Genomic DNA, 1,807 nt, shown 5'->3' on the forward strand with positions numbered 1-1,807 from the left:
ATGCTCGTATATATATATATATGTACACGTATATATGATTAATATTTCCCTTTCCATCTTTTATTTTAGTTTTAATTTTTATAATAAAATTTTTTCTGATTACATTCCTGTACATTTTGCTCTTTATATTTGCTCTTTATATAATTTTGATACTCTTAGATTTTTTAGATATGTTTTTCTCCGAAAATTGCTATTGTTATATGTAATTCTTCAATTTATTATAAATATCGTATATGTATATTAAGATTTATATTCAGATAAATATCTGAAGCTATTTTTATTTTAAAAATAGCATAATCAAGACATCCTGTGGATCTTATATAACATAATAATTTTAAAATTATTAGTGAAATTCGGCATCCTAATATATTATTGTTGATGGCTACAACATATACAAACGAGCATGGTCTCGTCTCAATCTTCGAATCCATCGACTGCTCATTGTACAATTACATGCACGAGCAAGGCGAACGAATAAACGTACAAGGAATCATGCAAATCGGTATAAAATTGGCGGACGCATTAAAATACTGTCATATGCGAGGATACATACACACAGCGATTAGCTCACACTGCGTTTATTTTGCAACCGATACGACTGTCAAACTTGGCGGATGGGAACTGGCTAGAGAAATGGAAAAAGTATGTGGAATTTGAGCTTTTTTATGTCTTACTGTATTCTCAAAATATTAATATATAGTTTCAAAATATTTCATGTAAACGTAAATCATATTAAATATAAATTATTTTAAAGTAGGAATCTGTACACATATCTTTTATAAATGATCTAATTTAAATAATTTGCTAAAATATAGAATTTATATAAATTTATAAGATATTTTGTTACAAATATACGTAATAAATTGTCGTATATACATTTATGTACTTCTATACTTTCGCGTATATGTATTATATGTATTATTTAAATGATGTTAACATATCCTAAGTGACTTTATTATTTCTTAATGAAGCAATAGATGCATATTTTTTTATTCACATCTATCAACTTAAGCACGCGACAAATACATTTTTACGTGTTTAAAATCATTTGTTAATAGATTTAAAAAATTCACAGACAGAATAGACTGTAATGAAACGGATCACGTCATATCCGCGATTCCATGACACACCCATGAGCGTTTCACCAACGGAAACGACTGGCATTGTTTTCAACAAAATGTTCGTTTCTGAATAAATTCGCTGTACCATGTCGATGCTAATCGCATGCGCTGTCTGGAACGCGGAACTTATAATCGCAATTAAATATGATAGATTATTTTCAGCAATAAGGACTATATTTAACATAGAATCACGTCGAAAAAATCTTATCGCGAAAACAAATAAGAATAAAAAAAAAATGTTGAACTATATTTATATAATTAATTGCATTATAAAGTTTGAATATAAAAATCTAAGTATTAATCACAGTTTTTTTTATCTTATCCCAAAAATCTTGCAAATTTATGTCGCAATTTTTTAATTGGAGATTTCTTTATTTACACAAAGAATATAAGATGTATAACTCAATATGAAATATTAAAATATATTTTTAATATTTTTTAATATTGTTTTTTCCTATAATAACATATCTGCTATTATTTCTTTTATTTTTAGACTTATATAGAACGTGATTTCGAAAAATATTTACGATTAGAAAATTTTAAGTGGCAAGCACCGGCGATATGCTACAGACTACAACCCAATAAAAAAATGGATGTTTACTGCTTGATGCTATTACTTTGGGAAATGTGTACAGGCAAGTACATTACACTAATAGTATAATATATATATATACAATATAAAAAAA

At 26.6% G+C, this 1,807-nt stretch overlaps 1 protein-coding gene across 1 annotated transcript in view; it reads left to right on the forward strand.

Annotated features, from left to right (window-relative positions):
* LOC108684795 overlaps positions 1-1,807 on the forward strand; it is a 15,770-nt gene that overhangs the window by 10,803 nt on the left and 3,160 nt on the right. Inside the window, 2 exon segments of the mRNA XM_018189280.1 lie at positions 348-642; positions 1,615-1,756. Coding sequence (XP_018044769.1) covers positions 348-642; positions 1,615-1,756 — 437 coding nt within the window.

Source organism: Atta colombica, unplaced genomic scaffold, assembly GCF_001594045.1.
Source record: "Atta colombica isolate Treedump-2 unplaced genomic scaffold, Acol1.0 scaffold140, whole genome shotgun sequence".
In the NCBI taxonomy this organism is placed as follows: Eukaryota; Metazoa; Arthropoda; class Insecta; order Hymenoptera; family Formicidae; genus Atta; species Atta colombica.